Raw genomic sequence first — 22,820 nt, 5'->3', positions numbered from 1 at the left:
AAATTTGTTTTGTGGCATTTCACTCCAGGTGTTTCATACACAAGAATCAAGTTACTCACTGGATTGTGGATATACAGTTTTGCATGCAGAACATTTGGCCTTTTCTTTCCGACTGTCATTCCTAGGAATCCAGCAGATGTAGAGGAGATTGATGTAGAAATTTTACCATTATTCCCCTGCCAATGAATACTAAGGTCTGTGAAAGTTGGGCTGCTGATGTCTGCTTTCAGCTGACTTGTTATTCTGATAGAGTAAATTAAAAAAAAGGAATACTCATTTACTGTAGTAAGGAAAGGACATTTTTTACTGGTACGATATAATGCATTTTTGAAGGGTCACCAGAAACAATTGCTGGTTTTCTATTCATGTACAGTTACTAGGATACCAGGGTTCTGTAAAGGGTGTGTGATCTGCTACTCCAAATTACTGTCTGGGTGACGAAGATCAAAATCTAGTCCATGCAGTCATTTAAAATGAGCACAGTCAAAATTGAGAGAAGTTTAATTAAAACACAACTAAATTTAATGTGGGTGACAGATGCCTTATCAAGATCAAAATATTATCTTAAAATCAAAAATTACAGCATCTGAAAAGGCACAGGGAGAGCTAGGGCATGCCTTTAGAGGATGGGAATAAATATAGGAACTACAGAACTAGAGAAGGATTTTATAGTCCATGTAACTGAGATGAGGAGGAATTTCTTTACTTAGAGGGCGGTGAATCTGTGGAATTCTCTACCCCAGAGGGCTGTGGAAGCTCAATTGTTGAGCATGTTCAAGACAGAAATCAATAGATTTCTGAATACTAACATCACAGGATATGGGGTTAGTGGGGAAAAATGGCAGAGAGGTAGATGATCGGCCATGATCCGTTTGAATGGCGAAGCAGGCTTGACAGGCCAAATGGCCTACTCCTGCTGCTATTTCCTATGATCCTATTAGCCTATCCGAAACCAGTAAAAACATACATTATTCTATTTCTCATACCCTTAGTTGTTGTCTCTGATAAATATCTATCCAATTCCAGTTAAAGAAAATCTTACTATATTCGTTCAAGCTAGTACGTTGTTATTTGATGCATATAGACAGAATTTCCTACTTCTACAGGAGGCACAAAAGCACTGATAAACAGTCCTGTCGATTTTCCTTTATATTAAAGTCAATAGACAGGAAAATCAGGAAGGGCTGTATAAAGGGCAACTAATCAATTAACCATACATTTTATGCTCCTACTACAGCTGAAAGGTCTGCCCTAAATGTGAAAAAAACTCTTATTTTGGATTAACTAAACTAGTATTATGTCTTTACATGCAACCCCTTTCTACACAGCTGGGTAGGAATCCCATAAATATGACTGAGGGTTTAACCTATTATTGGTTGTCATTCAAACCACCATCTATAGATAAGGGCTAACTTTTAACATCTATCAGAACATTTGTTTATCAAGCAATTGAGGAAATTTTCTGGTAATGACGCAAAGTTCAGCACTGCATCAGACAACTTATATATCATCTAAAAATGTAATAGAAATATACATCTTACCCTGAACGCTGAAAAATGCAATTCTGCTGCCAGTTTACATTTAGGTCAGTGTGGGAAAATGTATATTTTTCAGTAAGATTATAGATATCATCGGTGGTGTTTAAGATTGCACTTGCTATGAAAAAGAGAAAAACATTTTTCAAAAATAAATGTTACTAAGTTTCAATGTTAAATTCTTCTGCAAGAAATAGATTGAATCCTCTACAGATGTTTTAAATACAATTATGTTAATTATATAAACTAAAAAATTTATAATGACACTATTGTTAAAAATAGTTCAGACATATTACAAAACACACAAAAACATATGTTTAATTATAAGACAAATTTAAACATTATTTTTAAAAAATGAATCAATTGGAATAATCTTGGAATAATCATATTTTCTTTGAAATAACTGTGGAAAGTAGTAAACTAGACAGAAAAAGGTGCAGAAGTCTAAGTATAGTTTGATGGGTCAATAATTAAATATGGCAGTTTCTAGAAAAACAAATTGCTGCATTTTCAACTCACCGTCTAATTCATATTCCAGAAACCGCAGAGTAGAATTGCATCTTGCATTCACTGTGGCAATGAAGGTACCTGCTTGATTTTGATCTGATTCCACACTTGTAATCCATGTAGTATTGTATATCGGTGACAAAACTTCGACATTTCCAGTAAAAGATTTAAATGCTGGCAAAACAAATGCTAAAGGCAGTCTTGCCTTCAGTGGTGGTATTACCACTGTCTTTTCTGGGATCGTTATTGATGGTAGCTCAAAGTCTGCAATTTGCTTTGCAATCTTGTCTAGCTGCAGATACTTCCCAGCATTTCTGAAGGATTCTGGTAGAGTAAACTCAGAAATCATGATTTTGAATTCAGGTACTGCAACTTCAAGATAAGGGATCTTGCAACCCTCAAGTTCAAAGTAACTAGAATGAATACTCACTTTAGGAAAGCTTACTGTAGGCAAATCTGGCAAAGATACCTCAAATGGAAGAATGTTTATCTTTGATGGAATTGCAATATCCGTAAAGTTAATGGTGTATGATGGTACATGAAAGGTAGTATATGGAACTCTAAATTCAGGAGTGATGATTACTCTGGGTAGTTTTAATTCTGAAAACTGGAATTTATATGATGGCACAACAATGTTTATCAGTGGAATTATGATTGTTGGAAACTCAATTTCATCAGGAATCTGGACTTTTCCAATCTGTGGAAGTAGGCTGTTAGGAATAATTTCTGGTACATTTTTGACCCATTCAGGAACATTAAGGGTAACCTCAGGAATATTTATCTTCAGACCATTGGCTAACATCTGCACTGGTAAAGGGATAAAGAAACTGTTTTCACTCTTTGTGAACACTATTGATGTAGATGCAATTAAGTATTGTCGCTCGTCTTTACTCGTAGTCAGGTCAAATTTCAGTATGTTCCACAAATTCTTTTCATATACTGGAAGCCAAATTCTTCTCAGAAAATCCAAATATCCCTGCAGGGACCCAGCCATGTCAAGACGTATTTCTTCTCTTTTGTTTAATAGTTCTAACTCATCACTGAAAATTGCTGACAGGAGATGACCATTATTATTCCATTTTACTGATTGGGTCTTTGGTTTGATGATTACAGTCACATCATGTTGTACATCTGCCTTATTCCACATGCTACTGGGTTGATCAATCTCAGTATGTAACTTTGCAGTCAAACTCCAGAATGCTAATTCTAATATTGCTTTACATTTTTGACGACCTTTTGTTTCGAATGTTGGTAGAAGTATAAGGTTATTATCAGCAGAATGATTCCAGATGGCAAAAATATGGTCTGTGGATACGGCTACAGCAAGCATTTCATTCATCGTCATGTTCCAAACATTGCCAGAAGCTGTATCAACTGATGAACTTAACTCAAGTTTTGCATTCGAACGAGAGTTATTTGAACTAAGGTAAATACTTGCTTCATTGTTCAAACTGCCAGAAAATTTGTTTTTGTGTTGCACAGTTCCTTTAATGTGAGCATTGGTCGAAGTTTCCAAATTCAAGTAAGATGCAAAGTCAGACAAGGTAAGAGAATGTGTGACATTTCCTTGAACATTGGTGTCAACTGAAGGCAGTAGCAGTCTGTAGTCAAGGGACACCCTTGATAGCACATTAGGCTTAGACTTTGCTTTTCCAGTCAGATCATGTTTGAACTTAACAGCAAAGTTGAGAAGTTTAATTCCTACTTCAGTAGTAATTGAAGCATCCACGTTCCTCTTTGTTAAACTTATAGTACTGTCATGTTTTCCACGAATGGTGTCATGATCAACAGAAATTGTTGTTGCTAACTTCAGTCCTCGCCGTCTTGCCAGACTTGTTGTTCCTTCTGCTTTGAAGTTTGATGTAAAGATAGATGAAGATGAGGCACTATAACGAGCAATTATGTCTGACTGATTGAAGAGTTCAGCATGAGCGCTGAGAGTTATCAAACTTGATTTGAGTGAGAAATCATAAGTCAAGTTGCCCATTGCAGGAACCTTGATGGTATCTTGTATACGTGGCATTTTGATCTTTGGAAATGGCAATGTATAAAAACTGTCAGGTATATGTATTAATTTTAACTCAGGAGATGGTATAACAAAAGTGTATGAAGGCATAATGAAATTAATAATAGGTAGTGTAAATGAAGGAGTAGTAATTTCTCTAGCGGTAACAAAATTGAAAATTGGGATTTCTAGTCTATAAGGAGAGACTTCAGCCTTCAGTACTGGTATAGTATATCCTGGAATATGAAGAATTTTTGGCAAAGAGCTTACTCCAGGATTTGCTTGCAGTCTATCATACTGTGTTTTTTTCAGTAAGCTCAAGGTTTTGTTTCTTGCCTGTACAAATCTGGAAGCAGATGCTTTAAGATAATGATTAATCCTTTTGTAAGCTGGTGTCATGTCTATTTTGAAGTTGTGAAAATCTTTATTCTTTTTGTATTCAGTCTTTATGCTGAAGCCAAATGACTGTCGAGTTGTTCTCAAGAGGGATTTAAGTCCTGCATGTTCCCACAAAGAATAATTATTAACATGAGGAGTTTTGAATGATGAATAAGGAATCGAAATATCAGGGATGGAAACGGGTATAGTTAGGAAATCAAGGTTTGCATCACTATTCAGTCCAAGACGCATAGTGATAATTTCATCATTATTACTTACAAAAATGTCATGAGTATATCTGTACTGGTTGAACAGAGAATTTACCAGCCATGAGAGTCGTTGTTCATTTGGATTTAGTGTCAATTCATAGTTATTCTGGAACTCTATTTTGCCAATGAGTGCCAAAGGGAAAGAAATCTTTACGCCAGCATTAGTGTTTGCTTCAAAGCCAATTGCAAGTGGCTCTGCGGTAAAGTAAAATGAATTTGCCACTGTGCCCTTTGCTCGACCATTAAGTTTAGTATTGTGAGATCCTGTCAATTCTACTTTCAATGATGCTAGATCTGCTTTTCCATTCACATTCATGACACAAACTCCAAAGTGAATCATGTTTGCTTCTGCATTCAAAGTTAATTTGGCAGTAAATGAAGAGAAGATCTCAGCTTTGAAATTTTGTTTCATCTTTATGTATTTGGTGTTGGTATTACCTGAGAATGCAACTATAAGAGCAGGTGCATCTAGATTTAACTTCAGTTCACTTTTGTGCGCTCCTTCATCTGAGTAGTTCTTAAAAGACCATTTTCCACTACCAGTCGTTGAGACAGATAGTACTCCAATACTATCATTAGGAGAGGTTTGAACAATGTTAAGGAGGGAAACTTGGCTTGATAAATGTATATCTGGAACATTGAGGTTGTGTCTGTAGGTTGTCGTCATGCTTGTGGAAAGTGTTTCCTGTATTTTCATTATTATAATATTGCTTGTTTCTGCATTATAAGCTTCAGTGGCAATTTTAATCTCAGTCTCCGCTTTTCCATTCACAAAGAGTTTTGTGAAATCTAGAGTACCTATGTGATCAATAGTGATAGCAGTGTGGTTAAGCTTTATATTTTCACTGAGTTGCAAATGAGTTTGTTCAGGAACTGACAGATGGGCATTTGCTTTGAAGTCAAAGGATAGGATTCTTATATTTGACTTGCCATTTGCTGTGATAAAAGCTAGAAGGTCAGTGCTGTTTTGTACATCTGTATTGTTATGAATACCAACACTAATAAGCAGTCTGTAAACAGAACTGCTAATATTGAATGTACCAGTCAGTTTTCCAAATGTAGGAACTGACAGTTTGTGAGGTATACGAGGAAGTTGGAATTTTGGAATCTCAATGTCATCTAACATGAAGTTGTCTAAATTCACTTTTGGGATTTTTATATCAGGCACGTGTAATGCACTGAAATTTATTTCAGGAAAGTTTACATCTGGCAATGATATAATTGGGAAATTTAAATCAAAAAATGTAACGAATTCTCCTAAGGGAATGTCAAAATTGCGTATATTGTAAACAGCTTTGATAGTAAAATTCTTAATCATTTCCAAATCAATTGTGACAGCAGGGACAAAAATTAAATACAAGACAGTAAATGACGGTGTATCAAATCTAGTAGGAATCCTGATGTCATTCAGGTTGGTTAAGTTTACATGATATGATGATATTCTTAGATCTGTCAGAGGAATTGTAAATGATGGAGTGTGAAACTCTCCATTTCTGATAGCACGAATGCTTACTTCAAACTCAGGCACATATATTAGGCCTAAGTTCAGTTCTGGAACAATAAAACCTTCTTCCAGGTACATTTGGATTTGATCCACTATTTCTTTGAGGTTGTACTTTTCTGCCAAAATAATAATTTTCTTTTCTGCATTATCACATGCTTCTGAGAGGCGACCGACAATCATTCTGTAATAGTACACAGCATCCTGCCAATGTCTTTGCAGTTCCTCATGGATATTCATTTTACTGATCCTTTCTTGGAGGTCCTCAAGTTGGTCTCCAAATAAAGCTACTAGGTTATTGCAAAATGATACACTCATACTTCTGAGCACATCTGCCAACGGGCTGATCAATCCAGTGAGGTTTCTCTGTTTCAGGTGCTCAATGTAGTCCACTATTATAAACCGAATTTCTTGTGCATTCCTTTCCAAAGCCTTCACTTTCTGTGGTAGTTCTAGGTTTTTAATTGCATCATTGACTTCATTGATTATTTTTTGGATCTGAAGATTTTTTTGATCAACAAAAGCATTATAATCAAACTGTTTTAAATCTGTAATAACAGTGTTGAGGAAATCATTAATTTTGTCAATCAATTTTTGGTAATCATATAATCTTATCTGTTTAGTTGCTTCATCTATGTATTGAATTGCATTGTCAATATATGATTTTTTAAGATTAATTATGACTCCTTGTATTATCTCCTTTACCTTGTATTTTTTAATGAGTTCCATTGTTTTATTCAAGAGCTTCGGAACCAATATGTCAAGTTTATATGTTGTGATTACCTGCTGCATCTTGGCATTAATGCTGTTAATTTTATCATTAATTTCATAGTGGTTCATCAGCAATACAAGCCTGATGTACATAGTATTAATTATTTCCTTTATCTCTTGACTATGCGTATTTACACATTGTTTCAGTTTTTCAGTAAGTTCATCAAAGTTAATTTGGTGCATTAATCTATCAGCAAATTCTTGCAAAGTGATGTTCTGGAGTTGTATCTGTAGTTCTTGTAACTTATCCTGAAGCTGAGCTTTAATTTGGTATTTTGCATCAAGTTCTCGAATCCAATTAGCAATCTCACTTTGTACAACATTCAGGTCAAATCGCTGGAGAACTTCCTGCATTTGAGTGATGATCCTAACAGATTTTTTGGTTATTTCATATTGCTGATCAAATTCTATCAGTGTATTCACAATTTGATGAATGAAAGTTTCAATGGTTTCCTTCAATTTAGTTTGGTCATATTCTTTCAGGTAGGAAAGAGCATCTTGCAGACTGGTCAATGTACTGTTGTGCAATTCCATTAAGGCCAACTGAATGTATTGGGGTCTTAGTTGAAACTCTGTTACAAACATTAACACTTTATCCTTTGCAGCATTAATCTTCATGTCTAAATTCATATCCTCAATTAAATCATTCACTTGGCCTAAAGCTTTCTTGCATTTCTGGTAAAATCGATTAATTTTAATGTCCTTCAGGTAATTTTGAATCCTGTCCAAAGAATTTAAAATGACGTGTTTAAATGACTCAAAGTAGTAGGGTACGTCTTCCAAGAATGGTATGTTAATAGCATGAATATTCCCATTTTTATCATATTTCAGATTACCCGAAATGTGAATTTTCTTAGGCTCAGCTAGATCAACAGAATTCAGCACCTCGAAGGGAAGTAAATTAACTGCCTTTGAGGATAGTAGAAAACTTAAATCAACCACTGCATCACTTGCAATATCTATGCCGATTTTTTCTGGATAATTGTAGGCATTGACACTTTGCATGTAAGCATTATTGTTTAATTGACTCTTCAGCTTCCACATGCTTCTCTGCTCACTTGGATTGAACATAACATTTAACTTGTTTTCCAGAAGCGTCTGTAACAATCTTTGATTTGTCATGTTATGTTCAGAAATTCCTTTAAAGTCATGAAGAAGTGCAATGGATAGTGGTTCTGCCTTCATTTGGAACTTATTGTTAAGTTCTCCACTGTTGAAGAGCCAACTATAAATACTTCCCTTAGCAAAAGTATCAGTTTCAAATGTGAAAACAAATGGAATAGCCATAGTGCGTACATGATTTTTAAACTGCAGTGCTTTAGAATTGCATAATGCATCACTGGAGAATTTTGCAGAAAGTCCAGCAAGTTCCAGGTTCAGCTTGTGGTTAATATTTACATCTTGTAATTTTCCAATTGTCTTTGCACTTAATAAAGCTTTCCAATCAGCATATTTTAAGATATATGTATGGTTCATGTAATTGTCCATCTGCGATCCTGTCAATTCACCTTTAAAGTCAATCTTGAAAGGTTCAACTAAAAGTTGTGCATTGTGGGAAGCATCTAGCTGTTGATACTTGAATCTCTCATCAAAAATGACTAAAAATATAAAAGGTCTCATGTGCACTTCAGATTTTTGCTGGTATTTGGTATGAGAACCTAAACAACTGTCAGTCTGGATTGTGGCATTTAATGTCCAAGAACTAATAGCCAGGTGATTTCTATGATGAAATGTAGTTTCTTTGTATGATGCATTTGTCATGCTATAAAACACTAGTGCTTTCTCTTCAGTTAGTTGAACATTAATGATATTGGTTGCTTTGGTTTGCAAAATACCACTTGAATATGAACTGGCGGCATGTATTCCACTACTATTTGCTTTTCCTTCTATATTCAAAGTTATTAAATTATTTTTTAGATCTTTGATATCAATTATCATGGTGGCTTCTTTTTCATTAATGGTAGTACTGAATGTATGTTTCAGATGGAAAGGTTGTATATTTACATTTGAGTTCAGGTGAGTTGATAGACCATTCTTATCAATTTTCAGAATAACTTGGTTTGTTACACCAGTGAAGACAGTATCTGACTTTACCTCCAGATCATCACCATTAAATGGCCTGGACAGAATGTTGTGGAAGTTTTTGTCATAATAACCTGCATTCCATTTGTGTTCCACTTCAACATACTTTGCTGATACTATAAGATTTATGCTGTTGGTAGCAGCCGTCTTGTTGTATGTTCCAGTTGTGTTCAATGAGAGACGAAGTTGGCCCTCATTATAGTTTAGTTGATCTATGGTTTCTAAGGTAGCAGCAAAAAATTGACCTCGCAGTTTATTCTCCATCTTCAGTCCTTTAGTGTTTTTAATCCATTTTATGTTACTGATGAAGTCACCATTCTTGGACTGGCCTGAAGTATCACATTTCAGTTCTAATTTCTTACTGCTTACTTTTACTTTTATGAGATTGTTCAAATTTAAATAGGATCCTTCAGTGTTTGAGAAGAATGTGAAAACATCATTTCTATAATCATCATTCATTCTGTTGGTGAATTGGAGGAATGCTGAATTAAAGGTTAAGATTGAATCACCCCTGGCTTCAGAGTTAATGGGATCAATTAATTGAGACATAGTGTAATTCCAGGTAGAGTCATATGAAGCTACATTTAAAGTCCCTTTGGCACGTCCTTCTATTTCCATGGTTGGGCGTTTATTCACAACTTTAAATGATGAAAGCAAAGAGGCTTTTGCTCCTAAGTTACTGCGTGCAGACCAGTCCATCTCAATCATCATCATCTCATTTGACATATCATGCTTCTCAGATAGCTTTATGAAAAACTGAAGTAGTTTATGTTCAAATGATGAAGAGATATTGCAAATATTTACATCGCCCGCATTTTGTTTTGAAAGTACAGAACCTATGGTACATAAATAAATATATATATTTTAATTGCAACTATATATAAACATTAGTGCACTATCTTAAATAGATGAGGGTGTGCTAATGAAGTGTATTCAAAGCTGTAATATTTATAGCTATAGAAGTTTGTAACATTTAATAGTTTTAATTAGGTTTCATAGCAAATGCAGTTGGTACAAAAATTACGTCCAAAAATAAGGAAATTTAGCTGAACTGTTAATTATCATCATCTATGAGTTCATTCTTTTCATTTGCCAAACCATAAGCTTTACAGTGTCAATTTCAAATTTTACTGGTTAAATCCTTGTATTATTTTTCTTGTTTCATATTATTAAAACATCGTTGCTGTTTAAGGTAGACTCAGGTTCCAGTAATGTGCCATCAAACTGAATATGTTATAGCTTTAAACATCAAATTTCTAACTTCATATATGCTCCAATAAAACATGTCATACCGTGGAAAATTAATGCTCTTAAAGAACAAGTAGGTTTTCAGAAATCCACAGAATTTAAAGACAAAGATTCAATTATTTCAAAAGGGTTCAAGGAGAAATCTCTTACCTTTCAGTTGATAGGACAGATAATCCAGTACTGAGGCTGCTCGAATATCTATATCAGCAGAAAATTGTTTCCTGTCTTTCTTTGTACTTCTTTCACTCGTGAAGGTAGAGGCCCAATTGTAGTAATTACTGTTCATCTGTGTAGAGAATTCCAGCTTGTCAATTGAAGGAAGGCGGAGATCATATGTCTTAGGAATAGTAATAGATGGAATGGAAGTTACTTCTCCAACAAGTGGAATAGATACTGATGGAATGGTGTATTCCTGGGGTGGTGAATTGATTCGAAGCACTTTTGTAGCCATTGGGGGTACTCTGAACGTTCTCGGAAAAAGTATGATTTCTTTAGTCACTTTTCCACCAAAAGGAATTGGAACTGTAATAGTCATCTTCTGGCTGCTAAATGTACCTGCGATGGAACCATGACTGTAGGGGAGAAAAAACAAAAAAAATAAAGTGCAAGGAAATCATCTACAGAATTTTCATAAAACATATCAAAAGTACAAAAAGTTGCATTTATTGGGCTGGACTTTGTTGTCCCATTGCCAAGAGCAGCGACGGGTGCAGAAAATGGCCGCCACCCAGTGCAGAACCCATACCGCTGTGATTCTGTGGCAGGTGGCTAATTAGCATATTCACAGCTGCCCCCCTCCCCACCAATCACATGGTGGGGGATGGCTTTGGCAACGCCATTCACGGCTTCACCTGATGTGTGAGCAGGTGCTGGTGCCATTTTTAAAAGGCTGCCAGCCCTGCAGACATTTCAACAAAATGCAGAGTCAGGGCGGCACAGTGGCGCAGTGGTTAGCACCGCAGCCTCACAGCTCCAGCGACCCGGGTTCCGTTCTGGGTACTGCCTGTGTGGAGTTTGCAAGTTCTCCCTGTGTCTGCCGGGTGTTCCGGTTTCCTCCCACCTTTAAAGACTTGCAGGTTGATAGGTAAATTGGCCATTAAAAATTGCCCCTAGTGTAGGTAGGTGGTAGGAGAATGGTGGGGATGTGGTAGAGAATATGGGATTAATGTAGGATTAGTATAAATGGGTTGTTGTTGGTAGGCACAGACTCGGTGGGCCAAAGGGCCTGTTTCAGTGCTGTATCTCTAAATAAACTTAAAAAAAAATAAAAAGTTGACCCCTATCCTATACAAATACCTCAGAGTTGACCCCTTCGCTCCCTTCCCTGTAAAATTGCTGCAGAGCTGACCCCTTCGCCGCACCCCCCCCTTCCATATACATACTGCAGAGTTGAGCCCTTGCCCCCTTCTCTATACAAATACTGCAGAGTTGACCCCTTCTCCACCTTTACTTTACAAATAGTGCAGAGCTGACTCCTTCCACACCTCGGTGGTACCAGCTTTCCCTGGATGGGATAGTCAAGGCACGTAAGTGCCGCACGTCATGCTGAAGATAAGATCATTGCAGGTTACATTTAAATTAATCCAAAGATCTAATTAGCATATGGAAAGCAGGGTCCCATCGCAGAGTGATGAATGGGCCGCTACGGAGCTTCCCTGCCGCCAGGAAGATCAGGCCCGGCAATCCCAGGATCGGGTTCCGTGGCTGCAGCTGCCCCTCCTGCCACAGAAGCCGATGTCAGGCTGGGAACAAAATCCAGCCTGTAGTGTGCACTTTACAGTCAGGAGGAAAGGGATATGGTGAACACCAATTTTAGGAAAATGTCAGTGCTATAGAAAGGGTAGCATGGGGAATTGAAAACAGTTGAAAAGTAGGTTTTTTAGTGGGGTTTTGAAAGCAAGATGAATCATGGCATGGTAAAGAGAACTAGTTGGAAAATTCCAACTGGAGAAACAGTGATCAAACAAGCATCCACCAATGGTAGAGCAGCCAAAGCACACAGTGACCAAAGGCAGGAAGAAATCACCAAGGAGAGGTGGGATGAGGCTACATGGAGTCTTGAATATGCAACATAAATCAGTTATAAACACTTGCTTATAATTCTTATCACAGTACAGTTTCCCTATCTCTTACATAGACATTACTAATTTGGGATTCATTAGCTCTGATATTTATAGGGAGGCGGGAAGGGTACGGGGAAAACCCAACAAGCCATGCAGTGTGGAGGTGCTGCCAAATTTAACAGCAGTAACTCACCATAATTCTATTTCTCTGTATTCTGCCTGACACCCAGCCAAATTGATAGACTGGTCGACTGCTCGGTGGGAAAACCAGTGGCAGCAGGCTGCAGCTGGCGCCTCCTGGGGACGGTCCCCAGCAATCAAGATGGAGGAAGGCTGGAGTTTGGTGCTTGTGAGGTGAGGTCAACAATTACTGTGGCGGGGGTGGGGGGGATGGCGGCAGGGGGAAGAGAGAGGCCACAAACAAGCAGAGTAGAGACTGAAGACTTTCTTGAACAGCCAGAGGTGCACTCCTGCTTCTCCTGGAACAAGGAATGATGCAAAAAGCACTTTCCATCTTCAGCCAACAGCTCCTGCTTCTCTTTTACTGCCGGGTTTCCCAAGCCTTGGAAAACCTGTGCAGCAACATTTAAATCAAGCTCCCAATTACACTGTGTGAACCTGATTTAAATATATTAATGAAGTTTATTCACGATGGTACACTCGCGTGCCTCAAAACCCATCGCCATGTAAATGGGATCAGTGGGTTGGGAACGCATATCTCATTAAAAAATGTTTAAACCCATTCCACCCCCTACCCCCCACCCCCACAGATCCTCTCCTGTCTGTCATGATGGAAGTGGGGGGGGGGAGGAGTGGGTGAGTAATATAAAAGCCATTAAATTGACCTCAAAGGGATGAAAACATTTTTCAAAAGGAGTGTTTTTAGGGCTTTATGGATTTCCACTCATACAACATTGAATTTGCATGAGGGTACTTGAAATTGAGTCTTGGTGTTGGAGCTTCTTTTGGGAAACCTTCCTGAGATGTTAAATGTGACAAAGCACCACTCTGTCTCAAGGCTCACCACTGGAGAACTATCATTTCTAATTACAGAATAGGTGGCAATGAAGAGCATTATGGTTCAGAGAGCACTGCCCTCACTGGCTGTATGAGAAAGTGGCCAAGAACAACTGCAATGAGTGAGAACTTATCTATAATACTAAACGTCTTGTGAATGCACACACTTCCTGTCAAGTAAAACCTCATCACTTCCTTCTGTTATGCTATTTCTGTCACGCTATTTTCATCATGTCAGTCTGTCACTTTTAATGTCATACTTGTGTGCCATAATTAAATTTATTTACCTTTGATGTGTCCTTCAAATTATGCCTCCTGGATAGATACTGAGGTTGCTACATACATCTGAGACCCCCTTAGCTGTGCCTCCCAGATATGTGCTGCAAGAGTAGTATGCTTATCAGCATGATCTGCTTTGAAGATACCAAGGGCTGGATTTGCGTTAAAGGGTAGGGAAGCCGATGCCTGGAACATTTCTGGGTCCCAATCCCGTGCTGTTATTTTTAAATGTCAAACAGTTAATTGTCCTGGGTGAGTCCACTATCTAGTTAGCGGTGACAGAAGTGTTCTGGAGGCAGGAACTGGTTGCTGAGGGCAATTTTAAAAGGCAAGTGACAGCCATGACTAGGCTTGCTGTTGCCTTCAGCAATGCAGCACCAGGGAGATCAGAGGGCCTCAGAGGGTATGGGCATGTCCCCGGGCAGCACCATGTTTCTCTGATGCCACCCACTAATTGATGCAGTATCAAAGAGAGCGAGAGAGCTGGTATTACTGACCTCAGGAAGGAGAAAACCAGCCAGCAAGATCAAGAGGGCATTGGATCGAGGTGGCCATGGAAGTCAGCAGCCAAGGATCCACGTGAAGGACCTGGGTCCAGTGCAGTTGAATTACCTCTTGGAGTCAGCGGCATCCAGTTCATTGGACACCAGCTCCAAGCACCAGAAAACATGTGAGCTGACCGCACAGAATGTCTATAGTTCCCTCACATTTTCAGAGTAAGTGAACTCCCTTCCTAACAGCACTGTGTGTGTACCTACCTCCCTTGGACTTCAGCGGTTCAAGAAGGCAGCTCACCACCACCTCTCAAGGGCAATTAGGGATGGGCAATAAATGCAGCAACGCCTACATCCCATGAACGAATAATAAAAAAACAGTTTCAACACTGAGATGCAGCCACTCTCACATAATGGGGCGACAGTCAGATTGGAACATCACTGAGGGGGACATCAGCCCATGTGTATGTCATTGTGGAAGAGATGAGGGAGGGCAGCCTCATGAATCTCCCTCCTCGCATCCTGCAGGAAGAGAGCCCATAATTCCCAGGAGATGGCCAGAACAGGTGGCAAAGTGGCCCAGCTCCACATGCTGACAGCAGTGGAGGAGGCAGCACCGGAGATCGCCAGGCTGCCATCGAAGCATTCAGTGGGGGAAAAAAAGACGGGATGCCATGAGCAACGGCGTCATTGGATAGCTCTTTCTTGAGGAGACTACTGACCATTGTGAGCTATGGATCTTAGACAGCTGTCGTTTGAGTGGTTAGTTGTGTTGGTGCACTTGGGTAGGACCAGTTCTCATCACTATTTTCTTGTGTCTCCTGCAGGGTCAGTTGCAAAGTAGCATCAAAGTGGACCAGCTATATCAGCATCAACATACTCAGTGGTGGTGGGGGTGTGGGTGGGGGGGGGGGGGTGGGGAGGAGTCCACAGAACCTGCACTGACACATCATACCATGGCATCTTCACCAGCACAGAGACACCCACCTTGGTTAGTGTAGAAAGGGAAGCACTGGGTGAACCTCACAGCACATGTGAGCAGGTGGAGCAGGGTGAGGCAGAGTCACTGGAGGGAAGTCCCCCTCAGAGGATGGAGTCAAGACAAAGCAATGTTTCACTGAGCGAAGGTGCAGGACCTCAGGTGTCACAGAAAAGGAAGGCCTTCCTTGAGAACCAGAGGCAGATATTCTTGTTTGTCGGAGTTCCCTGAGGCCTTGATGCCTGGACAGGCAAAGGAGGAGCTCATGCAGCGCATGTGCTCTGTCATGACTCAGTGATTTGATCACATGAACTTTTCCATTGAGAGAATGGGCAACCTCTTGGAGAGCCAAATGCAGAACCACTCTGAGTGAGTGCAGGAGCAGTGCGCTGACATGCACAGAAAGACTGAAACCCTCTGCAGCATTGACTGCTCAGTGTCGCTGATCGTGCAAAGAAGATCAGAGTGGATGCCAGCTATGGTGGCCTCTTCCAGCATCCTCAGGCTCCAGGAAAGGGCTGAGAAGGTCCTTCTGGCAGACGAAGAGGCCGCCCCTCAGGGGGCACCGGCGTCACACTTGGGCTCATTGCCCCCTCCGACTCAGGAACCATCTGTGTGCCAGGCCCCTGTGATAGAGGCAGCCCCCGCTATGATGGAGGTGCGGCAGCCTGTGAAGGAGCCCCATGGGCACCTCCAAGATGAGAATGGAAGGCACGGGCATCTCAGCCAGTGGCTGAGAGTAGGGAGCAGTCTGCCTCCACCTCATCCTCTGCCACAGGGGAGCACCCCATAGAAGTGTTAGGGAGAGGAAAGCACCACGGTATGGAAGTCACTTATTGCATCTGCTGGGTGCTATCATCTACCTGCTATTCTGTTTGCCTCACAACATTACTTCTTTATTTCACCACTCTGTCAGGTGTGTTATTATTGTCTCATCTCAAAAGGAGTCGCATTGTGGGCGGGTGGCAGGGATTTGGGGCCCTGAGAATGTTATGTGACCAATGTCTTATGATGTAGGACAACGTCGGCGGAGGAAACTCCATCTGCATGTTCTTGGCTGCCAATGGGACATCACAGGTAAAGGTCATAGTGGAAAAATAGCTCTGTATGCTGGAAGGTGCATTGTGGGGTCATCAGCCGTAAGAGCTTGGGGGAGATCCGAAGAAGCACTGCTGCATCAGTGTGGCCCTTGCTGCCATGCCAGCTTGCAGTTCACCCTAAGGTCTGGGACAGCATTGACAGGCGTCCTTTGCTGCCTGGGCGCCAGCCACCTCTGGAGTATTTGCTTCCTCCTCCTCTTCTTCCTCCTCCCAGTCCTCCTCTGAGGGGAGTGGTATTCCAGCTCCTCCTCTTCATTCATCTCCAGGCCTCCTTCCACTGTCATGTTGTGCAGGGCGTAGCAGACGACCACGATACGGGACATTCTGGCTGGCTCATATTGGAGGGCACCACCCGACCAGTCAAGGCAACGGAAGTGTTTCTTCTAAAGCTCTGTTCAATGCAGGTCCTTGTTAGAAGATGGATCTGGTTGTTGCACCTCTCCCCATCCATGTCTGGGTTTTGAATGGGCATCAGGAGCCTCGTCTTTACTTATCCCCACAGCAGCCACCCATGGAGTCTGGATGTGAGCTTGAAGAGGTGCAGCATCTGGGACTCCAGCAAGATGGAGTCATGACAGCTGCCCAGGAACCGGACACAGACCTACAAGATTCGTTTCCTGTGGTCGCAGACCAGCTGGACATTCAATGAGTGATAACCCTTTCTGTTCAGGAATCTGACTGGCTGGTCTGTAGGTGCCTTGATGGCTACATGGGTGCAATTAATGACCCCCTGGACCTGAGGGAATCCATCAATAGTGGTAAAGCCCAAAGCCCTCTGTGCCTGCGCTAGCCCATTTGTGTCAAAATGGATATAATCCCCCACTCTCCAAAATATGGCAAATGTGACCTGCCTGATGTTGTGATGAGCTGCTGATCGCAAGATGTCACCTAGGTTGGCAGCATATCTCAGGAATGAGCCGGCTGTATAGAATTTTAGGGCAACAATATTCTTGCTAGATAGAGGTAGGGGCTGCCATGGGGGCCATGAGGCCTCAGGTCATTGTATATCAGAGCACAACTGTCCAAGACCATCTACCTGGATAGGCACAGCCTCCTATGGCACTGGCACTCTGTCATTTGCAGGTGGCTGACTCTTGGGCAATAGACCCAATGTCTTGGGTAGCACCTTCTTCCCCTTGCAGCCCCTTGCTGTGTTCCTTCTCTGGGACGTTGCATCTGCTACAGCTCATCCTGGATGCTCTGCCCAGTGTCAGAGTAGCCTGTTCCTATCTAGCCTCCCTCAGCTGGGTATTATGCGTAAACCAGGCCTTCCTCTGCTGACCCCAGATGCCCAAGTGATGCCAGCAGGCTAACGTCCCTCTCCGGACTCCTACCACTCACCACTGAGAAAAGCAAGTCTTCCAACTCCAGCAATGGCTACTGTGTGGCACTTTGGAGCAGCTGAGCATTATTTTGTGCCTCTGCATTATTTTAATCAGCCATTCCCATAGCCCTCATGGTTCCACGCTGTGTTCCAGAATGTTGTTTGCACGGTCCTCTTCCTTTAAAAATTGAAAACTGCTGCTGACAAGCCTGTTAACGAGCTTCTCAATGAGCTCAAAAGGCACTTAATTGGAGGCATGCTGTTCCCTTACTCCCAGTGTACCTTTAAAAATGGTGTCGCACTCCTGAGGCAGCGGGATCCAGCGCTGACCTCCGAGAACGCAATCTTTAAATCACGCTCACACCCACCCCGCACCCAGCGGGCTTTAAAGATCCGACCCCAAAATCCAGCTTCCAAAAGCTACTTGTTTGCTTCTTGCATGCCGCACACCTGCCAGTGCCAGTTCTCCTTTGTGACTATAGGGCCCGGCCACACCTTTGACTGATCTTGAGTCCTTGCTGCTCTTCCTGCAATGACCAAATGCTCCCCATTACAATGCTCAAGACCCAACTCCAGCTTTGAATAAAAAGTTTAGTTATGAAAAAGGAACACCTTTAAATATTTTTAGAATTGGTACTTATTTTAAAAAGCTGCTACAACAACCTTTAATTTTGCATGATAAATGTCTAGATTTAATAATACTAGCATTATTTGATTTAAAGTCTATTTTCTAAAATTAATACACATTAAGAACAAATACATTTATAAAATGTCTTTGTCCGCTACAGTTAATGAACCTTCAACACCTTTTAGACCAGTGATTTCACCATCACCCTCCAAAAGTGGTTTACTGTAGTCTTCAATGAGATTAGAGTTTCTACAAGTTAAGAAATGCTGCATCTCCATCTGAAATATAGGAATAAAATTTGCTTTGATGAAAAAGAAAATAAGTCAGAGTGTAAAGCTGGTTGCCAATGTGCTGTTGCCCATTATGAGTCAGCACCCACGACAAATTTCACAGGACATGCCTCAAAAAGTTCTATTTCCAGGATTGGTTGCAAATGTAGCGACTTGTTGAAATTTTCCATCAGCCATTATGGGTTTTCATTTAATGTGTAAGACTGCAGCTATATTGTCATTTTCACACTGATGTGCAGTGGCTTTGGGTACGTTTTGGTACGAAGTGCAACTGCAACATGTGATTCAGGTCCCAATTTGACTTGTAAGTATACTAAAGCCAAATGGTATTGGGCCCCTTTCAAAAGGTTGCTTTGGCTTCAAACTAAATGGAACAGAACTCCAGGCAATATGAACCCAGCTTAAAAGGGTGTTCAGTCATTCCACTGGACCTCCTGGACATTCCATAAATTTATTTAGTATTGAGTCTTTTTAACATTACAAGAGAATAGATACTGCTGTCTGTGTTTTCCCAACGTCATAAAAAGAGCCAATGACAAAGTCGAGCTCTGGGCATCAATGTAAGCACATATGGGTAGAGCTGTCTCCTGGTGGACAGAGTGTGAGATGTAGCTGACAGGCTTGTCAGCTGCATTTTGCACTTGACTGTTTTATTCCGGTCTTCAGTATAACTGCAGATTATATCATACTTGTCACTGTCGATATAACTTGCAACAAATTAAGCCTACTTGTTGCCACAAGTGTATTACAGATTCAGTTTCACTGAAAAGCTTAGTTATCTTTATTCAAGATTACTGCATATTATGCCTGGGGTACAAACATTTAATGTTGTTTTAAAAATTAGTGTTTGCAGGGGTCATATATGTTAACATTCTGCTGGAGGTAGCAGACTTATCTGACATAAATATAAATTGTTTTGAAAAGTTTTAAAAGCAACTCCTTGTCTCTTAAAAAAAAATGACTTACCTCTTTAGAAATAGATTTTCTGGAAGCATAAATCTTGATTTTATTTGCTTAAGGTCCATATCCTGCAGAGCCTGCAACATGCTTTGAAGCTTGTCAACAGATGGAGCAGTTTCTGCAACCTCTTTTAACCAACTACTGATAGCCTGCCAAAAACAAAAACATAAGTATTTGTTATTGTGCCTTGTATAACAAATCCTTCTCGGAGAAAAAGACAAAGGGGGAAAAATTGGAATAGGTCCATTTTCGGGCATGGGAATCGTAATGTACGATTACCTCGCACCCAGTCCTGTTGAGGCATGCAAACATTGTGCTGCCTGCTTATAGAGTCATGGGGTCATAGAATCGTTACAGCACAGAAGGAGGCCATTCAGCCCATTGAGTCCATGTTGGCTCTCTGTAGAGCAATTCAGTCAGTCCCATTCTCCTGTCCCTGCAAGTTTATTTCCCTCAAGTGCCCATCCAATTTCCTTTTGAAATCATTCAGCATTGCTGCTTCCACCACCCTTGTAGGCAGCAAGTTCCAGGTCATTACCATTCACTGTGTAAAATCCTCACTTCCTCAAACCCCTCGTATCTCTTGTCCAAAACCTTAAATCTGTGTCTCCCTAGTCCTTGCACCATCAGCTAATGGGAACAGCTTTTCGTTGCCTGCCTTATCTAAGCCTGTCATAATCTTATACACCTCTATCAGATCTCCTCTCAATCTCCTTTGTTCCAAGGACAACAATCCAGCTTCTCCAACCGAACCTGTAGCTAAAATCCATCATCCCTGGAACAATTCTGGTAAATCTCCTCTGCACCCTCTCAGGGGCCCTCACATCCTTCCTAAAGTGTGTGATCAGAACTGAATGCAAAATTATAGTTGTAGCCTAACTGGAGCTTTATAAAGGTTCAGCATAACTTTCCTGCTTTTGACTTCATTTGACAATCACAGCCACCAACTCAGATACTGGCAGTGCGTGAACTTTAGAGGGCAGTACAGAGTCACAGTACAGCATCCGGTGAGTCCCTGGGCATGAGTGAGCTGCAGCCAGGCCAGGGAGAAAGGATGAAGTGTGTGCCAGCTCACCATAAGATGAGGTCCCAGGTGAGATGAGGACTTGAGGGGGCGACATGCAGAACAACGCTGATAAACATGTTCACAGAAATGTTTGGGACATTGGCAGGCTTGGTGCAGAGTCTCTTGTCACTATCAAGGAGCATGGTGAAGTCTGGCTCTGACTTGTTACAGGGCTTCGCTCAGAGCTTGGAGCCCATCCTCTCAAGCGTGGAAACAGTGACCAACTCCATGACAGCACTTGCGGGCCCACCCCCCATGATGTTAGTGTTAGTCAGGGAGGCTGGGTGGGGGGGGGGGGGTTGGGGGGGGTGCCCTCACGTAGCTGAATGCATGTTCAGTTGGGAGTAATTAAGAGAGGGTGCTAACTGGACTTGCACAGTGCACTAAATCCGCATTAGAGGCTATCTGATGTCACAATCTGCCCACTCTAAATGCTTTTGCTACACACACAGTATACTCACATTTAGCACTCTGTCAGTCAGGGGGTGCCATATGAGCTATGGGAAAGCTGGCTACAACTGGATAAATAGGAAGTGAACCTGATGAGGGCAGACCCACACAGCTGAACAATGGGAGATAGGAGGATAATGTGGTCAACCATGCCAAAGTTTTCAGGCAGGTCATAAATGATGAGAAGCTATAGTTTACCATGGTCACAGTTGCAGAGGACGTCATTTATAATTTTTATAAAGGCCGTTTCAGTGCTGTAGCAAGGGTATAAACCTGAATGAAGGGGTTAAACATGAAGATGTGGGAAGGATAGACATAGAGTTGGGAGGCGACATTGTATTCAGGGACTTTTGAGAAGAATGAAAGGTTAGAAATGAGGCAGCAGTTTGCAAGGACAAAGGAGTCAGAGGGGACTGATAATAGCAAATTTGAAGGGGAGCAGGACAGTACCTGAGGAGAGGGAACCATTAACGTGAGGGCTAGAAAGGGAAGTTGGTTAGCAGTTTGGTGGGAATAGGGTAGAGGGAGCAGGAAGTGGTCTTATGGACAAGTTGAACATGGAAATGGTATGATAGGAGAGAAACTAGAGAAAGATGTGAGTCAAGGCTGGAGCAGCAAGGAACCTTAGGAGAAGATGGCCCGATGGGCAGAAGAGAGGGAAGCGTCAGAGACAGCTGAGGGAATGGTATCAATCTTCTTTAAAATTCATCAATGGGTTGTGGATGTCAATGTCAGCATTTATTGCTCATCCCTAATTGCCCTGAAGAAGGTGTCAGTGAGCTGCCTTCTTGAACTACAGCAGTACTTGTGATTTACATCAACAGAGATTTTCTGTTTTACCAAGGGCAGATTTTACAATTAATCCTTTCAAGTGTTGAATGAGTTTTTCTGCTGTAAAAATTCACATATATGTCCTTAGAACATCAATCAAACTCAACTGAAAGGTTCACTCATAGAAATGTTCTGCACCATGGGGCTCATGCTGTTTCTGGAACAATAAGACGGTTCTACGGTACTCAAAAGGATAGTGATCGTAGTGGTTTGGTACATCTGAATGGCTTTCGAAGTCATTTCACAAGGCAGTTAAGAGTGAACCACATTACTGTGGGTCTGGGCTTACATATAGGCAAGGGTGAGAAAGTAAAATGCCCTTCCTTAAAAGGCATTATTGAGCCAGATGGTTTTTACATCTCGTAGTTACATGGTCATCACTGCTGATTTTTATTCATTTATTTTATCTAAATAACTGAATTTAAATTTCCCAGCTGCCATGGTGGGATTTGAACTCATATTTCCAGATCATTGGGCCAGCTGTGTGGATTACTAGTTCAATAATATAACTACTACATTACCATACCCTGTTAATCTCAATTTTACTGATAAAGAAGTCCCTGAGCCCCTCACACTTGTTGAAGGTAGAATAGTAAGCAGTTTTGGCAGAGGAGAGCAGGAACCTTATCCTAACATCCTAAGCTGCTTACCAAGGGTGCAGTTATGATCCCACTTTTGGGAAATGAAAGAATACAGCTCAGGGGTCAGCTTCATTCAGTAGTTTCACATCTTTTCAAGTTTACACCGGCCTGAATCTACTTACAGCCAAAGCCATATTTTAAAATTGTGCTTCATAAAATATTTTTTTCAATGTTGTGAGAAAGTAGCCAGACATATTTGTATTCTCATGACATCAAAAATTAACTGACCTGAGAGTGGAACTCTGCCTTTGCATCTAAGCGCACTGAGATCAGTACAAGCTATACCCTAAGTCTGCCAACTGTATACTTGCTCTCTGTAGATAACAGTCTGAGATTTGACATAACTATACCTTAACATAGAAGACCCATTTAAATAAATAAAAACAGAAATGCTGTAAATGT

The 22,820-nt window shown here is 41.0% G+C and overlaps 1 protein-coding gene across 1 annotated transcript in view; it reads right to left on the bottom strand.

Annotated features, from left to right (window-relative positions):
* Positions 1-22,820, bottom strand: part of apoba (apolipoprotein Ba) — a 71,048-nt gene that overhangs the window by 2,132 nt on the left and 46,096 nt on the right. Inside the window, exons 24-28 of the mRNA XM_068023277.1 lie at positions 19,437-19,579; positions 10,447-10,868; positions 2,055-9,884; positions 1,542-1,656; positions 60-243 (exon numbers count right to left, since the gene is read on the bottom strand). Coding sequence (XP_067879378.1) covers positions 60-243; positions 1,542-1,656; positions 2,055-9,884; positions 10,447-10,868; positions 19,437-19,579 — 8,694 coding nt within the window. The remainder of the gene's footprint in view (positions 1-59; positions 244-1,541; positions 1,657-2,054; positions 9,885-10,446; positions 10,869-19,436; positions 19,580-22,820) is intronic.

Source organism: Heterodontus francisci, chromosome 3, assembly GCF_036365525.1.
Source record: "Heterodontus francisci isolate sHetFra1 chromosome 3, sHetFra1.hap1, whole genome shotgun sequence".
NCBI lineage: Eukaryota > Metazoa > Chordata > Chondrichthyes > Heterodontiformes > Heterodontidae > Heterodontus > Heterodontus francisci.
Note: the sequence above shows the minus strand (reverse complement) of the source record. Positions and strands in the feature narration are given on the sequence as shown.